Source organism: Ilyonectria robusta (assembly GCF_021365365.1).
Source record: "Ilyonectria robusta strain PMI_751 chromosome Unknown BGZ61scaffold_110, whole genome shotgun sequence".
In the NCBI taxonomy this organism is placed as follows: Eukaryota; Fungi; Ascomycota; class Sordariomycetes; order Hypocreales; family Nectriaceae; genus Ilyonectria; species Ilyonectria robusta.
In genome coordinates this window covers 16,722-34,751 of record NW_025764544.1, presented here as the reverse complement: position 1 = coordinate 34,751, position 18,030 = coordinate 16,722, and the positions used below count along the sequence as shown (strand labels likewise).

The window sequence follows — 18,030 nt, the reverse complement described above, 5'->3', positions numbered from 1 at the left end:
CGTTCAGTCGCTAACCTACGTCGACGCTAGCTTACAAATTAGATCCCACAGTCGGCGATTCGGGGAACGCCAAGACCGCCTACATCCGCGAGAGGCAAAGCTCCGTTGCTTGATGTCACTGCAGGTGGGGAATGGGGAATTGGCGAATGCCTCTGAAGCATCTCGGCTCTCGCGCCTCGCGTCGGCCTCGACTGAACTTTACCCTAGACCATAATACGGATACACTGCGGCCCAGTATCAGTCAGGCAAGGCAATCGGAAGTACGTAAAGGCAGAAAAATTAGACGTGTTCACAGTGGCAGCACTGACCTGGTCGTCGCATTCGGGCCGGTTGCAGGCAGACTTGAGAATGAATGCTCAGGCGGTATCGACATTGTCGGCATTGAAAACTACCCGGATGCGGTGAAGATCATTACCCAGCAGCGCTTCTCGGACACCGACAAAGACCGATGTATCAATGTGTCTCTCGTTACAATATGTTGAGGGTATCACTCAAAAAGCACATAGTCTCGGCCATGCTCAGTGGAGTCGCCATCATATTTCAAGTCCCGTTCAACACTGCACACGTATCCAGTGCTCATTAACCGGGCTATCAAGTCTTCAACTATTGCTTCCACAATACACCGACATTCGAGTGCCGCCACTTTTGGTCGCCATGGCAAAGCAGCTCCAGGACAACGTGTCCCGCGTCAAGCATTTCAATCTTCTTGGCACATCTATTTTTGTCGGACTTCGTGCCGCTGATGCCTTTCTCCAATATGGCCTTCTTCAACGAGGCTGGGCCCCCAGGTTGATAGAGCTACTTGGTGGGCGCGCAGTGGACCGTGGACGGATTGTCAATGCTGCAACCACCCAACTCCAGCCTTACTTCGGTGCAATCTCGTTGATGGCTTGTGGCAGCAGCCTCAAACAGATTCTGACCCTACTCATCGTCTCGGAGCAGGACATGCTGCCGTCATCAGCATTCCTCATCGCATTCTTCAATACCGTTTTCAACTCCCTGAATGCCGTATTCTCTGTCTGGACTGCCACCTCGCAAAGGCCAGCCTCGGAGACGCTGACCGGTATCGCCCAATCTCCATTGGTGCTGTTTGGTCTCGGATTTTACACGATAGGTCTCTTGACCGAGATGATTTCGGAACTGCAGCGCACATACTTCAAGAAGAACCCGGCCAATAAAGGCAAGCCTTACGCCAATGGACTATTCTCACTCGCAAGGCACATCAACTACGGTGGTTACACCATCTGGCGCGCTGCATACGCGTTTACTTCTGCAGGCTGGCCGTGGGGGCTTGCCGTCTTTTCGTTTTTCTTCTACGACTTCGTATCCCGAGGCGTTCCTGTCCTCGATACATATCTCTCAGAAAGAGTACGTCATCGAATCCTTACCCCTTCAGGTTCTAACTAACCGAAATATCAGTATGGTGAGCAATGGAAAGTTATTAAGAAACGCGTGCCATACCGTTTGATTCCGGGAATATACTAAAGGAAGAAAATGCATGTGCTGTAATGTCATAACTGCATGGGGTACGTTTATGCACTCTAGACCATGAGGTTGCAGCCGGGAGAAACCTCTGTTAGCGACACAGCGTCCACCGCTTTTATTCTATCGCAAGCTTGGAAATGAAAACAAGGTTGGCTGAAGACGCTGCATAGAAAATAAAATCCATTGCCATTGTTCCTTAGATTATTCAAATTACGTCGTTGTTATGCTGGCTACCTGATGGTCGGTTACTTGTGCAAACCGATCTCTCGTTTCCAAGCTACCGGTGTTGGCATCCACGAGTCCCAACATGTACCCTAACCGAAATTCTGCCCTTAAACATCAGTAAGAGGCAGCTCATTCTAGAACCTGCTAGCAAAATCCCGGACTTGAAATGATCCCTGATTAAGCTGAGATGATATGTAGTCAAATCATGATCTTATGGAAGCAAACATTTCATTACTTTGTCAAAAGTCCAGCTCTAATATCTTGAAAAGTCTTCGCGACAGATGGCCTCTGCTCGAGTCTGCTCAGCCAAGCAGCCACGTGTGGGAAATTATCCCCCAATTGGATTTTGTCCGCAAACACGCCGGGGGTGGTGGTGTCATACCAAGAGACAAAGGCAAGCTTGAACCATGGAATGAACGCAACATCCGCATAACTGAATTTTCCACCAACCAAGTATTCACGTCCATCCAGATATCGGTTCAGTACGTCGCAAACTCTGCGAACTTCCTTCAGATACCGTTCCTTCGCGCTATGAACCTCTTCAGAATGATACCTGTGGAACCACAGCGCTTGGCCAAAGTATGGCCCTTGTCCAGACATTTGGAAATGTAGGAACTGCTTGGCTTGGAAATAGTCGGAAGTGCCAGGTGCGAAACTAATTGTCTTCGCTTTGTCGTAGGTTTCAACCAGGTACTCGAGAATAGCGCCTGATTCCCAAAGAGTGATCCCTGTGTTGGGGTCCTCAATAGCCGGAACACGCCCATTGATGTTAATCTTCTCGTAGGGGGGCTGTTTCATTTCGGGGAATTGAATGAATTTGGTCTCGTATGGAACTTTTAGATCTTCGAGTACCACAGCCACCTTCCAAGGGTTAGGGCCGTGGACGTGGCTCCAGAAAACAAGAGGTTTTAATTGATCCATATCCAGCCGGTGGGAGTAGTTCGGTTGCTTCACGTATATCCGTCAAGGTAAGTAAGACTCAAGAGAGATCAATTGACAATACTGCAATGTGATCAATCGTCCTGAAGACCCGACATCATGACAGATATAAGGACAACCCTGTACGAAGAATTGAATGATGCTGATCACAAATGTCAAGCTTACGTCAACTCCTTTTCACCATGTTGCTTCCCCTCTAGACTTTGTTAGCTCTGTTGATCCACGGTCATGCGGCTAGCACGGCTTGGCCGAGAGCCGACACTCTTGTATCAAGCCATTGTTGGTGCATTCTGACCAATCAGAACGTCTACAGCTCGGGGTTTCGGTGAACGCCAAGACCGACCTGCAGCCTCAAAACTACCCCCATTCAGGCTCGCTGTTTCCTGAGGTTGTTGACTAGCAGCGAAGGCCGAGATTATGTGGGCCTTTGTGGTTTTTTGTGTCATTTTGCGATTATTGCATTGATACCTCCTCGTCTGTTTCCCCGTTGGGCTTGCACATACCGGAACAGGTCCACCCACGAGGGCCTATCGGACTCTGAGATACACCGATGCGCGAGGGATTACGAAGTGTTTTCCATTCATGGAATATTTCGGTCACCCAAGGTCGGTTATCGCAGCAATAACCATGCTATGCATTAGTGATAAAAGGGGGAAATAGGGTCGTTTCTAATGTCTTATACGCTTTCCATTGTCACCGTCTTTTGGTTATACAACTCTCGCATCCAAACATGACTCTTACCGTTGGCGTCGCTGGCATCACTGGCAAATTTGCCCGCAATGTTGTCACCAATTTGTTGAAAAATCCCACAGTTTCCGTCCGCGGCCTTTGCCGAGATCCGACGAAATTGCCCGCTTCGATTCGATCTTCACCCCGCGTTCACGTAACGAAGGGTGAATCCACCGACACCCACGCGCTGCACTCGTTCGCTAAAACATCAGATGTCGTCATCTGCTGCTACCTTGGCAATGACAGCCTCATGACAGAAGGGCAGAAGCTGTTGATCGATGCTTGTGAAGCGGAGGGTGTCCGTCGCTACCTCGCCAGCGACTTTAGCCTTGACTTCACCAAGCTCGAGTACGGTCAGCTTCCTGCCAAGGACCCGATGAAGCACATCAAGGAGTATCTGGGTACGAAGACAATCAAGGGTGTCCATGTCCTCATCGGCGTTTTCATGGAAACGTTTTGGAGTCGCTTCTTTGGAGCTTGGAATCCGGACTCGGCCACGTTTTCCTACTGGGGCTCCGGTGATGAAACCTGGGAGTCGACTACTTACGCCAACGCGTCTGAATTTGTGGCAGCAGTAGCTCTGGACGAGGGCGCTGTCGGGGTCCAGAAATGTAAGTCACCACGACAATGTGATGTCCTCAACAGAGTCTAATCCCTTGTAGTTCTTGGTGATAAGAAGAGCATTCGCCAAATTGCCGAAACTCTGGAGGCCGTTTACGGCAAGAAAGTCAGCTTGAACAATCTTGGAACTATGGACGACTTACACAAGACGATGCTTCAAAAGCGGAAGGCCGACCCGCGAAACGTCTTCAGCTACCTTCCACTGTAGGTGTTCTACTTTAGGGTAATAATATGACCTATAGCTAATGGAATACTTGCAGGTTCTATCAATACTACTGCACTAATGGGCAGACGTACTTGGAGGTAGACATTGACCACCCCCGGTATCCTGAGCTCAAACGAGTGACGTTTGAAGACTTTTTGAAGAAGCACCCCATTGAGGAATTGTCAGGCGCTTCACAAGCCGTTGCGTCGAATATCTAACCTGGTATCGAAAAGGATGGAAGGATCGTTGCAAGTTTACATAGAAATGAGGTGAAGGTTCACCTAAATGAGAAACAGTCCAACTTTCACAAGGGGTGTATCCCCATTTGCAAGACATTTTACGAATCTAGCATGGTTGAAGAGGGACACATTCGTGGGCTTAGTCATTTCTGAGTCCGAACACAGAAGCGACGGGCTGGGAGGGGTTAGTGTGGGATCGGTAGTCGGGGCTGGAGAGAGCCGAGATTGATACAGCGAACTCTGTACCTCCGTACTCCATAGCCCCTGTGACAGCCAAGTTAGTTCGTATGTGGGCTTGCCCGACACATCAATAAACGGGTAGTAGGCCACCCCCCCAGAGTGCCACGGTTGTCAATTGTGCTTTCTCACACCCATATCAAACCCATCTCACTCGAAGCCTAGCCGGCGTTTCTAGCATCGAGGGTGTATCTCAGGTAAGGATCCGGCTCTTCTTGGTGATCAATGGCTACGAGCACTCTCCTGAAGGCGTCAGGCCCCCTTCACTGCACAGCACGGCGCTTAACACGTTGGTTTCCCTCATCGCCGTCCCCATCTCGTGGATTCCGGCACTGAACAGAGACCCAGGTTCTCAAGGTGCCATCTTTCGATTGGCAAAACCCCCTACAGCACGTGTTGCAACCGTACCGTCTCACAGACAACACCCATCAAGTTCCGTAGCCTTCAGTTCGGCTACACAGGTTTGCAGCAAGATGGCTTCTCAGGGGCAGAAGAATTGGGGACTCCTCGAGCAGTACTTAACGCCGGCCCTTCTCCAGGGCCTTCGAGAGTTCTGGTACGAGCATCTTGAGAATGAGGAGGATTTTATCATGCCGACGGCGGATCATAGCCGGCGGTGGTACATGGGTGGGAAAGAACTCGACAATATGTGTTTGTAAGTGGAATTCTACTCCCACAGCCCAGGAATAGGACTGAATTGCTCACATTTGTATCCAGGGACCGTTTCGCCCCCGCGCTTGAAGCGATCCGCGAGTCTGGAGCCACGACGGGTGCTGACGTGCTGAGAGCCGCTCAACCACGCGAACCGCTTGATTGGCTGAGCCTTGTTATTCTGCTTGATCAGATCCCGCGGAATTGCTACCGAGGCGAGCAATCAAAGATTGTATTCAAGTTCTTTGACCCCATCGCACAGCAGGTGTCCTTGGAAGCCATCGAACAAGGCTTGCCGGATCAGAACCCTAGGATCCGGTGGAATTTCGCCTACCGCAGCTGGTTCTACATGCCTCTCATGCACTCAGAGTCACTTTCTGCCCACGACAAGGCAGTTGAGGAGTACATCCTGCTCGAGAAGGATGTATTATCGCTTGCCGAGGGACTGGTGTCGCCGGAAGCGGATGATTTAGAGAAGCGGGCGAGGGAGGTGATCCAGCGCAATGTGAAGGCGGCCAAGGGCATGGCAGAGACCAATGTGGCGTTCGAAAAGAAGCACCGTGATATTATCCAACAGTTTGGGCGATATCCGCACCGGAACAAAGCGATGGGCCGTGAGCCGACGACAGCTGAGACGGAGTATCTCGAGAATGGAGGCGAAACCTTTGGCGGATGAGTCTTGGTTCGCAAGTATAGGATCGTACTTGCGCAGTAAAAATTCAGTTAGCTTAATGTTGGATAGCGTACGGCACATTCAATCCAAGGGATAATCTTCAATAGAGTGTTATTTTTCAAGAAGCTCATTCTTTCCTTTATCTAGGATGCCCCCGGCCCCCTCTTTTCTATGAGGGGTTTTTCCTATCAACCTCGCCACCTATCATGTCAACCTCGCCACCTATAACTGTAATCAGGATATCAATCTATCAGAGGTTTCGTAATACAGGGTCACAATCCAACACTTAATATACATGATAAGCGAGCGGGTGGGCCAGACAAGCGAGCGGGCTACCTTGATTGATTGATTGATTGAAATTTACACTATCCTACTTAAGCTAAGCCTATAGTACATCTCTCGTCTACTAGTCTGGAAAAAAGCCCTAATAGGGAAAAGCCCTAATAGGGGAAAACCTCTACTCTCTATATCCGTGTCCGCTGCTCTCACAGCTTGCTTTCTCTTCGTATTGGGCTCGTCTATCGACTTCGCTTGCCTGGTCCAAGACTGACTACACTGGTAGTCAAAGTGCTCTAGGGCAATCCGTCCCTCCGCTTGGGTTGCTGAGGTCGCGCATGAGGCGCTTGGTTATCGGTATGTTCGCGGGTAGTTGAGTCTGTATGTGACCAGTGTGCGCTGGTCCCTCGGTGGAGCTAGCCTCCGTGTCGGTCTCGGGGTTCCGAGTTCGCAGGGTGCGGGGCCAGTGGCCCGGCGTCGCGCCCCAGAGTCTGTGTCGGTGTTCGATCGGTCCGCTTGGTGTGTTCCTCTTGCGATCGGGCTGTTGCCTGACTGCCTCCAGTCCGCGTGTTGTGTGCGCGGATCGGGGGTGAATTACTGTCGGTATTTGCTTTGCCTGAGGCCGGCAGCCCCGGCTGTCGCCTTCTTAAACCGTCCTTTCCTTCCTTTACGCTTCCTTTTCTTTCTTTCTTCTTTATCTCTTAAATCCAGCAGCCCCTGCCTAGTAAGTGCCCTGCCTTCTGCCCTTTGGCTCTTGTGCCTTTGATGCTGACTGTCTTAAAGCTTGTGTTTCTGTCGAATCTCCATCTCTTCTCTTTCGCCCTGCTAACGACTCTTTTGCGATATCTGCTACTACCTCCAACGACAAGCGGTCTGCCCACGAGTCAGATAACTTTGCCGACTTCTCTTCCGACGATGACGTAAGCATGGATGATGCTAGCGAGGCTGAGGGTGTGAACGGCCTCTAGTAGCTGGATTCCAGCTATCTAGTCCAGGATGCTATTTACATCAAAGATGAAGAAGAAAGAAAGAAGTTCCCAAATGCGCCTGAGCTGTGGAACGATTTCCCGTCCCTAGCGCGCACGAGCCTCGTACGTCTTGCGGCACAGCCGCAAGGATATGGGCCCTGACCCGTGGCAAGTTAATTTATCCTTTAAATAGCTATTATCTATATTATAGATTAGCTAATAAAATTAGCATATAATAGTATTAAATATATCTGTTACTTAAATAAGACTCTTATACTATATACTATAGGCTGATCTAAACCGACGATAGAGGGAGAATAAGGTGGTAGGAGAAAGGAACACCTAGAGCAGTATTGTAGTATGTATAATAAGTTGACTTAGTGTTAAGGGGGGGTCCCTGAGTTTGTTCAACGTGAGGGTCCCGTGTATTGTGTATCTAAAGCATGATCACCCTTTCCACCACAAGTATGCACTTGCTACGTCTCCAAAATTTCGACCCAGCGACTCAGCACCCCCACATTCACCAATACTTCCACAACTAGAGCACCCCTGCAACTTCTTCTGCCGAGTCGTAAGAAGTGTTGCATGCCACTTTGTCAATAGGTAGAAGAGGAGCACACACTCCAGCAGATGCTGCTGCTGTTATGCCCTTTGACAAGAAGGAAGACCCGACCGAGATTGCCAGGCATCTGCTTTGTAACCATCCATTCTTCGGATCCTAGTGCTGTAGGGAGGCATAGTGTGCTTTATCAATTTTTTTCCAGCCATAGTGGTTAGGTATCGTAGTTCTTTCTGGAGCCACGCAACAAGCTGCTTTGTTTGGGATTATTGGGTTACGTGCCGGTAGAGGGTGCAGAGGCACCACAGTCCTTGCCATCCCTCTAGACTTCCTTTCACACTGCCAACTGATAACAGATAAGACTAAACTACAAGAAAATTCGCGCGAAAGCCTCAGCTCGTGGCATGGCCACAAAAACCACGCAGCAAACCGACGTACTAGTGGAATTTCTCTCTTTCCCTCAGTCTTAGATATTCAATAACAAGACCATCCATTGGTATAATGACTCGCGTCCAGATCCTTACACAAGTGTGAAAATATTGCTATGGCCGCAGGCTGCCAGGATCCCGGGGATTCGGTATTATATTGATCGGGCCTTCGGAAACCTAGTGCTCGTAGCTAACGGCCTTACCAGCGCAAACCCCGATGTAATGCCGATCTAATCATATCTCGGGCCTAGAATGCTAGCCGAGATGGCCGAGACCTTGGCAAATTACAGAAAGCACCCGGTGATTTGGGTCCAATTTGGTTCTACCAGCAGAAGTCTAGGGAAATCCGGGGAAATCCGGGGAATCCGGGGAAGTCTATTCGGTATAATATCAGCTCTGTAAATCTATCCTAACCCTGTATAGATTAGATTCCACATGATAAACTCCCCGTTATTTGTATCCTTTGAACCCCCTTGGTATAAAAAATGGCTATGGAGCCGAGTTATCTTCCTTAATCAAGAACGAGCGGCCGATATACTCTCTTCTGTCGCATTTACCATCACCTCGCAATTCCACAGAATGGCTCTTGGGGTTCTCCAACCACGGAACAGTAATCAGCATGTACCTGGCACCGCTTTGCTTTCAACTGAGGATACCTCTCAAACCTCCGACCAAACTCTGAAACGAGCGGGTGGAAAGCATTGCGACGTGATTCTTATCCCCCAGCCGTCTGACGACCCCAATGACCCTCTTAACTGGCCAATTTGGCAACGCGATCTCATTCTTCTTCTCTATTGCTACTGCACTCTTTGCGTCATTGGAGGGTAAGAGAATCCCCTCCGTTCTACTATGCCGACAGGCCAGCTAAAGTCAGTCATATTACAGTGTCGGACCCGTCTTGTCTTCCATGGCAGTTGTCCTGATTGAGGATCTCCATATTGATTTTACCAAGGTTTCCTTGCTCACCGGCTACAATCTTTGCGCCGTCGGCGCCTGTGGCGTCTTCATCTCTGCCTTTGCTCGCAAATTTGGCAAACGACCTGTAGCCATCTTCTCCATTTCCTGCACCTTGGCCGGCTCCATATGGGGTGGCGCTGCGACGTCGTATGCTTCATTGCTAGGCGCCAGAATTCTTCAAGGAGTGGGCATTGCGCTATTTGAAAGTCTGTCTTTTGCCGTCATTGGTGATCTCTACTGCGTTCACCAGAGAGGTAGACGCATGGCCTTCTACGTTACATCACAATCCGGCCTTGGGAATATGCCTTCAATGGTTGCTGGAAAGGTCACCTATGATCTAGGATGGCGCTGGGTCTTCTGGATCCTTTGTGTCTTTCTCGCTATTGCCTGGGTATGCGTCATCCTATTCTGCTGGGAAACCCAATACAACCGAGCGGCTCTGTACAACACAGATCTTGCGTCTGAAGAGGTCAGTGGAAGTGCGAACTTCCTGGCCAAAGAATATTACTGATAAGAACAACTAGAACGTCGACATGACACAAGAGAAACCTACTACTGTCCAAGTGGAGAACCTCGACAGCAAGACAAGCCAACCTCTCGCAGCACCACTTTTGCAGTATCCAGCACGCCATTCCTTCGTACAGAGAATGAGGATCTACAGTGGAATTTACGCAGAAGAGTCTCTCCTGAAGATGATCATTTGACCCTTTTTGACCCTGTTCAACCCTGTTGTATTGTGGTCCCTCATCGTTGTCGGTTTCACTTCTCTCTGGGTCATTGGAATTTCGCTCGTCATAGCCCAAATCTTTTCCGCGCCACCATACAACCTGAACACGGCACAGCTTGGATACATCAATGCCGGACCCACCGTAGGCGGCTTCCTTGGCTGTATTCTCTGTGGGTTGGTGTCTGACCCGATAGTACAATGGATCTCGCGGAAGAATAATGGGGTGTTCGAGCCCGAATTCCGTCTTCCTCTCATGATCGGAATGCCCATTTCCTGCGGCATTGGGTACTTCCTCGTGGGCAATTTCATCAATTCAGGAGCCTCGCCGGTTGCCTCATCCGCAATGTGGGGAGTTGCTTTCGTATCAGTGCAGATTGCTCATGTCTCGGCTGGTAGCTACCTTATTGATGCTTTCCGAGACATCAGTAACGAGAGCTTTATCATTACGATGACCTTTAAGAACTTCTTGTGGTTCGGGTTCTCCTGTAAGTCCCCGCTTTGGTATGTTTCTATGGCCTAGATTACTGTTAACTGACTGCTACCTAGTCTTCCTTAATGACTGGATTGCTTCCTGGAAGCCCGAAAGGGTGTTTTACACGATAGGAGGAATGCAAATTGCTCTGTCGTTAACGACTATTCCTGTCTACATTTACGGCAAGAGGATGAGGGCTTGGTGGCATAAATACTCTCTGTTGAGCTATCTTTAATATTCCACGGGAGCGAATGACTAAAGAGCATTGAGATGCTAGGGTGCGGGAATGAACACAGGACGAACTTCGCGGTCAACATATTTGTGCTCTCCAGCAATGAACGTTGCATGTTATTTCGGAGTAGGATATTTGTTGGTCGATGGAATATATTCTAATCCTCCCGGTAACCTGACGAACTTGGAAAATCTACACGTTTCGCACCCATTGCGCAGTAGCCACGACGTAGCTACTCCTACAGCTAGAAAACTGACGCTTCCTGTCATTCGTTTCATGGATCTTTTGAGAACAATACGGGACTATGCCAAGTTTGTTTGAACTTACTCTGTCGCATCTGATGATAGGGGTGCATTGATGTATGTAGAAGCTCTTGATGTCTATCTAACAGAGGGCTGGAAGTAACTCTCTTATACACAGATGCTAGTCATCTAGGGGCTAGTTCCTTGTTATCTAGGGGCTAGAGAGTAAGGTCCTTGAGACTGTAGATCTGATGGTCTTGAGACCGGTTTCCTGGTGTTGAGGCCGACTAGCTAGGACTTCAGACGTCTCGGCTGTTCGAGATAGGTCTGACTATCTGATAGATGTCTGATGGATGCGGCATACTCCCATGAAACCACCACCAAGCACCCACCAATTCTAGGCGAGACTCACCATAACCTCGAGACCACTGGCACTGGGGGAACCAAGGCTCTTGATAGAAACTTTGCCTACCGTTAACAAAGACCTCGGACAGCGATGGAGGCCCATTCAAGAGATCAAATGTACTGAAAGAAAATGCTTGGAGTGTCTAGCGCTTTGTCAGTGTATTGAGATGACAGCGTCTCTGCAATTGTAGACGGTGCGGTCCCACAGAATGCCGGAAATATCCCACGTTTCTCCTAAAAGCGAAAACGCCGGAAGAGTAATACATTGGCGCTAACCCCGCCACCTGCATATCCCCGGGGGTCCAGCCAATTAGAGTAAAGCAAATCAAAGGTAATCTGCACATTCAGCCCCACCTATTTTCTATCCGACCCGGAGCATCCCATAATGCCGATGCCTTTCGCGTCGTGGTGGCTCAATTGACCAATTCCCACCTGAAAAGCTGTCGACCAAGAGACAGGTGCAGTCAATACTCCAAATTACCTTCAGGATGGGTCGTGAGCCCCTTGTTTTCCAACATTTGACAGTCTCTTAGCCGTCCTCGGCTTGGAAAGTGGCTGCGATAACCATCCAAAAACCCTCTCAGAATATCATCAACTTCGCTTGCGCCATGGACCTCATCCAGGCTCTCGGGGTTATCGCCAACAGCCTACTACAGCCAGCCAACGAAGGAGGCGCCGTGGTGATCACGTCATTCTCGCCGAAATTTTGGTCGACAGGTCTGGATGTTAACGAGCATCACAGAAATCCCGGTTCTCATGCAGAGGGGTTTTACCCCCTGGTCGCTAAAATCCTGAGCTACCCATTTCCAGTTGTGGCCATGATCACGGGCCATACTTTTGGTGGAGCGAGTCTAGTTGCTCTGGCTTGTGATTACCGTTTCATGAACAGCCGCAGGGGCTTCCTCTCTTTGCCTTCTATCAACCTGGGTGTGTATTTCCCAGGCATAGGGATGCTACCGAGGTTAAAGTTGCGGCCCCACATCGCGAGAAAGATGTTGATGGAAGGATTCAGATGGACGAGTAGGGAGGCCTTAGAAGATTGGATCGTGGACGAGATTGCGGAACCAGATGTAATGCTGGATCGGGCCATCGCAGTCGCACAAGAACATGCCCCCAAGGCCAGCGCCAATGTCTACGCGCTGTTGCGCTCAGAATTGTATGGGAAAGCATTCGATGCATTCGAACGCTTATCCCATATCCCCGAGCCGAGAACGGACCCAGCTGTAAAGGCAAATATTTAATTTCGTAGTAGATGTTAGCTCCTAAACCTGAAGCAACTTTCTGTCACATGTATCGCCCTATGATATCAGTTATTTGCCTTTTCCGGTCTCGAAGACCCGGATTCCTAGCGATCCGGTCTGAAGACTATCATTTCTCTTATCTCGAGGACCTCATCACAGCCCCCAGGATAGCAAGGGCATCTTTGTATATAGGAGCCGCTATAGGCCCACAGTTAGTTAGAAATTAAGACCTTCTTACACACATCAACTGCCCCTACCACATCCGATGCGACAATCTCCCTGGGAGGTACAGTACAGTGGAAACTTCATTTTGTCGCCCAACTCGGCGCGTAACATATATAAATGTTTATACACCACGAAAGGTACGAGGACAACAAAAAGCAATTAAATTTACTGTCACATACTGTAACAGAGATATAGTTATCCTAATTACATAGTCGAGAACATGAAGCATGTAACAAGCATGGATTTTGCAAAAGTGACAATACGCAACTAGTAATGTCGCCAATTTGCCTATGTTGCCATCAGATTTCAAGTATGCGCTTCTGACCAGTCCTGGTGCTAGATTGTGTTAGTGTATGTGCCGCAATGGGAGAAGGCATATGCTTACCGCGGCCATCTTTTCCTGAGTTTCTTCAAGCAACGTAGCGGGCTCGTCGTCCAACCAAACGTGACGAGTACGGTCGAGCCCGGCTTCTATATCCCAGCCCCTATCATTCAATATAACCACCACTTCTCCGTGATGCTTAGGATCCAAGGCAAGTTGCTGAATAATCTTCCCGCAGCCCCCTGGAGTGCTCAAAGGAGCCCCCACCTGCCGGACGTAATCCATGGCTGCCGCTACCATGGGGGTGTCGGTGGCTGTCGGGCAAACAACGTTGACCCGGATGCCGAAATTTTTGACACTGATTGGCTTGAATGAACGGAGTAAACCAATAATGCCCGCTTTACTCGAAGCATATGCGTACAAACCGGGCGCTTCCATGAAACCATTTGCGGAAGAGATCAGTGTGAGTGACTTTCGAGCTTCAGAGCTTGAATCGTCGTTTTGAGTGTGCCCCTCCTTCATGTACGCGACGGCGATGAGCGAGAAATATAGGCAGCCTTTCAAGTTGATATCAAGGACGTCTGCCAAGGGTTGGGGATCCTGACATGTCTCTCAGTACATTACCATCCTAGTCAACCGGAGGGATAGTCACCTTTTTAACGGTTTCTAGATTCAGAGTGCTGGTAGTCATCCAGCCCCGAGGGTCAACCACACCAGCCGTATAGATGGCGTGATCGATAAGATGGTGCTTCTTGTATGCTGTCTCGAAAACGGCAAGCTGTGCGTGATAGTCGCGTACATCCACTTGCGAGAACGTGACAGAGCCCTGAGCGGATGCTGATCGAAACTTCAAGCTTTCCGCAAGTTTAGTGCCTCCCGCCTTGTTCCAATCACTGAAGCAGACATGGGCGCCTTGGTCACAAAATAGAGAGACCAATGCCGCTCCGATGCCAGTCACGCCACCTACCAATCAGTGGCAACTGAGAATCTTTGTGTTGTAGAAGTGAGGATCACGATCCAATGCCTATAAATACTATATCAGACAACCTCGTGAACTGGCCCGACTGTGCCCTGAATCTTGTTGCTTTACTACTTTGACAGGCGTCACGACACGGCTGCCTCGAGTAGGTCTCGGCTTGAGCGGGGTTACGACCCTAGAACCTCCACCGCCACACATAATGCCGACGCCAACCTCAAAGAGTTTGTTTGGCCGGGCCCGTCTTTAGTGCTGGGCCGGGGACAGCGGACGAGCTGGCGTCCGAAACACCGAGTGCAGTGTCATTCGCTGTCTCGCATCACTTCCATAACTGATAACTGAGCTAACATCACCGATCCCACCAATACACCTTTCAGAGTTTTCTTCATTTGGTTGCATACCTTGTTTACTTCGAAACCTCAGAAACCATCATGGTTACCCGTCACGTTTCAGGGCTCGGGGAAGTGACCGGCTTCGAGCGGAGTGCCTTCCCACATGTCGAGCAGTACCGTGGCATACGGTATGGCATCGTCCCTGCCAGATTCCAAGCTGCTTCTTCGCTGGCCGGGTGAGAAGTGGGATGCAACCAAATATGGGTACAGTTTTCCTTGACCATTCAAGAGTTCAATTCTGAGAGATAGAGTATAGGCTGACTAACAGTATATCTCAGGCCATTGGCCCCTTTCCCGCGAATGGTCATTGGTATGGCCCTCACGCAGAAGTCGCTCACCCCCGAGCACCAATATGAGATGGACGAGTTCCAGTGCTTGAATTTGAATGTGACTTGCCCCAAGGGTCTAGCTCAAGCCGAAGGATTCCCCGTTGCGGTTTGGGTTCATGGGTATGGTGCCCCACATGCAGTGCTTTTGAAATTTTCTGCAAGCAATCAAAAAGTGTTGCGTAGGATTTCGTTCTAGAGCTGCAAGCTCCATCCTTCGATATTTCAGCCCTATTAGCCCAAGGGCCGGTGTTTGGCCAGGAGAGAGCATTCTAAATTAAGACGAGAGTATTTCTAAATCAAAGCGAAGAATGTTAGTAGCCTAAATGTGATAAAGCAATATAAAAATCTACATTCATAGAATATGCTTTATTAATGAGGTAGTATCAGCTAAATGTCAAGAATTAATGCTGCGACTCAAAAAGGTTATATGGAAATACCAAGGTGTTAAGTTTAAGGTGGTGCGTCCCCGCTAATTTGTGCTAAGTCAAGCCTAATATTCTGGTGCTGTTTCGGAATGCAAATCGACGATTCGGGCACTGGCAAGTAAGGGGCACACATGGCAGGAGGATCAACCAAGCCACTCAGCAATGAAGGTATTGGCAGTGCGGAAGAGCAAAATTATAGGGTCAAACTATTGTCATCGTCCAGGGCTGCAGGTCTCATCTTATTTTTAATAAGCCATTAAACCGTCTATATTTACAAAGATAAAGACGTACTAAGTGATAAGAGGTACTGGAACGGGAAACGACTGGCAAGGTTAATGCTTCACGTGGAAAGTGGCCATCAGCACGACATGCAGTCTATCCAGTGTAAAGAGCCGGAGGCTGCGGCAGGGGATGCACACGTAGTTGGACAGTCGTCCCCAAGGCTGCCACATCAGACGGCTTGTGAAGAAGCAAATGAGCCATCGAGAGAAGAACTCTCCGATCTGAGGCAGCCCTAACGGCGGGAGAAGAGAGACCGTCCTCCTAGCCGGGACGAGCGCTCGAGGAAATAGGTTCGAATTGGAATCGGAAGGCAGAGGAGACTGGAGATGTAGGCTGAAGACTTGTTGAGCGTGTCATGTATTTTAGAGGACGGCTTTGCTATAAAGGAGAGATTATCTAATGATTAAAGTTAGTACTCGCCAATGCTGCACAAGAGTAAACTATCGACTGTAAGAGACTTCTATAAGGCGTTTTATAATATGGGCACTTTACCGATACTGACCTACAGGCTGTATTACTGTACGTGCGCAGAAAAGAGTTAAGACGTGATATAGGACTAATAGATATTAAGCTGTATCGAGAAGGGCGGCTGCTTGCTATTTTTATATTAAAGATGCCTTTCTGTTAGAGGGACTATTTTGGGCCTTATAGTATTTCTTAAGGTATAGGGGACTGTTGCTAGCAGCTCAGTTTTACAGCTGCTTTAAATGTACGTATATATTTCCAGATAAGCTTAAGGGCCTTATACTGTTAAGGAGAAGCTTATTGCGCTGAATTTATGGTGTTGTCAAGCTCAGCAACCAAAGAACAGTCGAAATTGTTCCTGGCGTTGTCGGGGAGCGCTTCTACATGAGTGCTGGGAAGCCAAATCCGAACGTTCTTCTCTGGCTGGTCAGACTAAGAGAGAGCGGAGAACCATTCCAGGTGCGATTAGTTGATTTGATCCGGGTAATGCTCTCTATGGATCCGAACAAACGGCCGCGATCAGCACGAGTACTTGACATGCTTCGAGGCATATCAATCCGATATCTCCCAGGTTCTGTCGAGTTGGCCTTTGACAGCACATCACCGTCGACCCGTCAAACCGTCGACTACATTCTGGCTAAATTGCGACTGCAGAGTTGGCTCTTCGCTTTTAATCGTTTACTTGACGACGCAGAAAAGGGCGATTTGAGCAAGGTTGAATTTGAATTCAGCACCATCGCCGAGGCGCTGAAAGAGACGGATCGCATCGTGCAAGTCGATGCTAGCTACTAACAGTCACTTCTTCGGTATCAGCACACGAAAATGGTTAATACTATCCCCTCGTACTACCGTTCCATTACAAAGGAGCACCTTACAAACACGATTCTGGACTCGGACGTGCAGCATCTGGGCAATCTATCGGCGGCGCTTTCCAACGTTGGGGATGAGGATATAGGGGTCTTGATAGCGGTCAAGTATCTCACCAATCTTTCTGATGCAGGCCGTCTAACAGAGCAGCGTGGACTTGCCCTCGACCAGAAGAATGTGACACTGAAGGAAGATATCGGCATCCACAGCTTGGCATTGCTTGAGCCCTCATCAGAACACGTGGTCGTGGAGTGGCTGAGATACAAGGAATCGTGGGCTGACAAGGTGAACGGACCTGCCCTCCTTCGTAGACTCAATTCTATGGTGAGTCTGCTCCACGCAGAAAGCACCGCGAAGGTCCCGGGCAGCCTGCGTTGTGTGGGAATGTTCCATGATGAATCCCACCGAGCCTTTGGCATCGTGTATATCAGACAAGTGGATTGATTGAGACAGCTTTGGGGACGATGGATGATCTTGTCTTTTGGCCTAGGAGGAAGAAAGCTAGCTATTTATACCTAGGGATCTTGTAGAGCTGTATGATAAGGATGGCAAGTTGGCAGTCGAAGATACCAACGAGAAGTGGCGTTTAAAGCAATATCTACACTTCCAAATGTCTGGACAGGTGAGTCCTATAATGGATTTCTGCAACTATAGCGATCACTAATATCTTCTTAATCAGGGCCCATACTTTGGTCAAGCCGTGTGGTTCCATCGCTGTCCCGATGACATTCCGATCGGAAAACAGCGGTACCTTGAGCAAACCGTCCGAGTGTTTGAAGTGCTAGACAATATCCTCAAGGGGAAAGATTATCTTACAGGGAATAAATGGTTCGTTGAAGTCCACTCATCTACGATATTCAAATGTTAATAGTGCCTACAGCACGTATGCCGATCTATCCTTTGTCCCATGGAACAGAGTTGCCTTACTTGCTCCATTTTTCAGCAGCATTCTGTGGGATAAATACGACATTAAGCAAAAGTACCCTAACTTCTTGGCGTGGCATGAGCGATTAAACTCTCGACCTGCTGTAAAGAAAGTGTACGCAGAAGTTTAATATCAGCACAGATGGGCCCTACATTAGTCAATAGCAAGGTTTTTCGATTGAGTAAATCGTTAGGTATACATTCTCCATCAAATTTGAGTGCCTTCCATTCTTTCTATGAACGATGAAGAATTGAGTAAGAACAGGCAACAAAAGTACGCCGTGTGTCATCCTTCGAGCCATTCAGGTCGTT

The 18,030-nt window shown here is 49.0% G+C and overlaps 9 protein-coding genes across 9 annotated transcripts; 7 read left to right on the top strand and 2 right to left on the bottom strand.

Annotated features, from left to right (window-relative positions):
- Positions 1 to 654: 654 nt before the first annotated feature.
- On the top strand, positions 655 to 1,485 carry BGZ61DRAFT_376093 (uncharacterized protein; the record flags this gene model as incomplete). Its single annotated transcript, XM_046242468.1, has 2 exons — positions 655 to 1,368; positions 1,420 to 1,485. The coding sequence occupies 2 exons, from the start codon at positions 655 to 657 to the stop codon at positions 1,483 to 1,485; spliced, it is 780 nt and encodes a 259-aa protein (XP_046093249.1).
- A 456-nt stretch (positions 1,486 to 1,941) lies between these two features.
- Positions 1,942 to 2,631, bottom strand: BGZ61DRAFT_487966 (putative glutathione S-transferase; the record flags this gene model as incomplete). The annotated part of the gene is made up of 1 exon (XM_046250052.1): positions 1,942 to 2,631. The coding sequence occupies one exon, from the start codon at positions 2,629 to 2,631 to the stop codon at positions 1,942 to 1,944; it is 690 nt and encodes a 229-aa protein (XP_046093248.1).
- A 748-nt stretch (positions 2,632 to 3,379) lies between these two features.
- BGZ61DRAFT_546897 (uncharacterized protein) lies at positions 3,380 to 4,847 on the top strand (the record flags this gene model as incomplete). Its single annotated transcript, XM_046255345.1, has 4 exons — positions 3,380 to 3,676; positions 3,770 to 3,989; positions 4,041 to 4,203; positions 4,260 to 4,847. The coding sequence occupies 4 exons, from the start codon at positions 3,380 to 3,382 to the stop codon at positions 4,420 to 4,422; spliced, it is 843 nt and encodes a 280-aa protein (XP_046093247.1). The 3' UTR covers positions 4,423 to 4,847.
- A 306-nt stretch (positions 4,848 to 5,153) lies between these two features.
- Positions 5,154 to 6,007, top strand: BGZ61DRAFT_542312 (uncharacterized protein; the record flags this gene model as incomplete). The annotated part of the gene is made up of 2 exons (XM_046255170.1): positions 5,154 to 5,335; positions 5,398 to 6,007. 2 exons carry the CDS (start codon positions 5,154 to 5,156, stop codon positions 6,005 to 6,007), a joined length of 792 nt encoding a protein of 263 aa, XP_046093246.1.
- Positions 6,008 to 8,814: 2,807 nt separating this feature from the next.
- BGZ61DRAFT_501132 (major facilitator superfamily domain-containing protein) lies at positions 8,815 to 10,626 on the top strand (the record flags this gene model as incomplete). Its single annotated transcript, XM_046251656.1, has 5 exons — positions 8,815 to 9,059; positions 9,121 to 9,661; positions 9,810 to 9,852; positions 9,991 to 10,404; positions 10,466 to 10,626. The coding sequence occupies 5 exons, from the start codon at positions 8,815 to 8,817 to the stop codon at positions 10,624 to 10,626; spliced, it is 1,404 nt and encodes a 467-aa protein (XP_046093245.1).
- A 1,039-nt stretch (positions 10,627 to 11,665) lies between these two features.
- BGZ61DRAFT_469554 (ClpP/crotonase-like domain-containing protein) lies at positions 11,666 to 12,554 on the top strand. The gene has a single exon (XM_046247969.1). The coding sequence runs from the start codon at positions 11,879 to 11,881 to the stop codon at positions 12,509 to 12,511; it is 633 nt and encodes a 210-aa protein (XP_046093244.1). The 5' UTR covers positions 11,666 to 11,878; the 3' UTR covers positions 12,512 to 12,554.
- A 200-nt stretch (positions 12,555 to 12,754) lies between these two features.
- BGZ61DRAFT_501130 (short-chain dehydrogenase/reductase SDR) lies at positions 12,755 to 14,235 on the bottom strand (the record flags this gene model as incomplete). The annotated part of the gene is made up of 4 exons (XM_046251655.1): positions 12,755 to 12,790; positions 13,122 to 13,658; positions 13,711 to 14,021; positions 14,103 to 14,235. The coding sequence occupies 4 exons, from the start codon at positions 14,233 to 14,235 to the stop codon at positions 12,755 to 12,757; spliced, it is 1,017 nt and encodes a 338-aa protein (XP_046093243.1).
- Positions 14,236 to 14,465: 230 nt separating this feature from the next.
- Positions 14,466 to 16,719, top strand: BGZ61DRAFT_542309 (uncharacterized protein; the record flags this gene model as incomplete). The annotated part of the gene is made up of 3 exons (XM_046255169.1): positions 14,466 to 14,602; positions 14,705 to 14,875; positions 16,269 to 16,719. The coding sequence occupies 3 exons, from the start codon at positions 14,466 to 14,468 to the stop codon at positions 16,717 to 16,719; spliced, it is 759 nt and encodes a 252-aa protein (XP_046093242.1).
- Positions 16,720 to 17,317: 598 nt separating this feature from the next.
- BGZ61DRAFT_376104 (glutathione S-transferase) lies at positions 17,318 to 17,849 on the top strand (the record flags this gene model as incomplete). The annotated part of the gene is made up of 3 exons (XM_046242469.1): positions 17,318 to 17,416; positions 17,474 to 17,622; positions 17,675 to 17,849. Coding segments are annotated over 3 exons (423 nt in total), but the record flags the coding sequence as incomplete, so codon positions are not given.
- Between the last annotated feature and the right edge of the window lie 181 nt (positions 17,850 to 18,030).

What these genes read in the sequence shown, in the direction of transcription:
- BGZ61DRAFT_469554 (XM_046247969.1), top strand. Translation starts at nt 11,879, where the DNA reads ATGGACCTCATCCAGGCTCTCGGGGTTATCGCCAACAGCCTACTACAG.